The sequence below is a fragment of the Nicotiana attenuata genome, unplaced genomic scaffold (genome assembly GCF_001879085.1).
Source record: "Nicotiana attenuata strain UT unplaced genomic scaffold, NIATTr2, whole genome shotgun sequence".
NCBI classification, from domain to species: Eukaryota; Viridiplantae; Streptophyta; class Magnoliopsida; order Solanales; family Solanaceae; genus Nicotiana; species Nicotiana attenuata.
The window spans coordinates 15,020-16,549 of NW_017679144.1; the positions used below are offsets into that span (position 1 = coordinate 15,020).

The 1,530-nt window shown below is 38.2% G+C and overlaps 1 protein-coding gene across 1 annotated transcript; it reads right to left on the reverse strand.

The window, feature by feature from the left end:
* Nucleotides 1-260: 260 nt before the first annotated feature.
* On the reverse strand, nt 261-899 carry LOC109221708. The gene has a single exon (XM_019386172.1). The coding sequence runs from the start codon at nt 897-899 to the stop codon at nt 261-263; it is 639 nt and encodes a 212-aa protein (XP_019241717.1).
* Nucleotides 900-1,530: the final 631 nt, after the last annotated feature.

Consider the following 1,530-nt stretch of genomic DNA (forward strand, 5'->3'; position numbering starts at 1 on the left):
ACTTGAACTTTTGTGTGTTAATATACTTACCCGTAGAGGCATTAAATAACTTAACGTTTATACCTTCCTCCGTGGAGTTGTTCATCCTTGTGGACTGCTTTAAACTGACTTCTTGTTTTCTGGAATGAGACAGTGTGCCAATCATACCTCATAGGTTGTTTTTGTAACGTTCTCAGTGCTCTGTAATTGGTTGAGTTTGTCTTCATGCTTCTCTCCTTGTTTCTGGAGTTAATCACCATCAACATTGGCCATTTGTGTGCCTAAGGACCCACAGTTTTACAGAGTAATTTATCTCCTTCGTACTCAATGATTTGTTTGTACTCGTCTATAACTATGAACTTGTCCACTGGTTTGTTTAATGGTAGTTCGACGCACAACCTTGCATATCTTCCCCGTAAAGTGGAGAAAGTACAGGCATCCACTTTCAATAACCTTCCAATAGAGTTGCCAATCCTTTGAAGGATTATTTTATCATAGAATTCAGTCAGTAGATTTGGTAGACGGATCCATACGGCAGTGCATATTTGTTTTGCATTTGCTGCCACAAAATTTGGCTTCCATTTTTGGCAACTTAAGAAAAAACCAAAAACAAACCATGGTCCTTTTTGTAGGACATGGTTCATACTTTCTGCTTTTCGAAGCTTTGCAATATAATAGTCAGACCCCAGATCGATCAATGGAAAACTATCATTTAGCTTCCACAGTTCTTCAACTTTTCTTTTAAGTGTTTGATGGAGGATCCGTTTGCCTTGTAACCTTATGATTATAGAATATTGCCAAGGCATGTACATACGTTCTTTATCCTCAGGAGAGAGAGTAATGCTTCCATTTTCGGACAAAAGAGCCTCTGCATTACTTGAGGATGGTTCAGTGTATTTAATATTTGGAAGAGGGATCATTTGTTCAAAGCTAATGTTTGCCTCTTCAGTTCCTTTAAGGAGTTGGTTCTTAAAGGAGGTTTCCTGGTTTTCGGGGGCTTTGGTAGTATAATTGGTGACAGTATTTTTATTAATTATGTCGGGTGGTTGTCGACGCCCCCTTTTTCCTCGCGGAATCGGGTTCACGACATTTGGGAAGACAACTCTTTTCCCACTTTGGGAATTGGGTTTTTTGAGAGTTTGGAGAGTCGCCACCTAATGATTATAGTGCATTAGGACACTTTTAGAAGAATTAAAGATGCAGACCAGAGTTTTGGGTAAGGGCTTGAAATTATCTCGAGGGGAAGGTGTTAGGCACCCCTCAAGATCCACTAGTGTGGTTTCCGGCCATGCTACAATTGTGACTTTAGATATAAATGTAAATAAACAAGTACAAGAAGCACAAAAGGTTAAAAGAAGTGCTGAATTTTAAAGGAGCAATTTTTGTAAAAAAACGTGCAAGTAGAGGAAAAGGTCAAGTACTTAGTGCAAATAATCCGAAAGATCATGCGAGAAGCAAAAATTGAAAATGCAATAGCTTTAAAGATTTAGAAAATTTTGTTAAACTAATAAAGAAGGAGAAAGGGGTCCTAGGTTTATACATTACATGGAT

Coding starts and splice junctions, on each gene's coding strand:
- LOC109221708 (XM_019386172.1), bottom strand. CDS start 899: ATGATCCCTCTTCCAAATATTAAATACACTGAACCATCCTCAAGTAAT.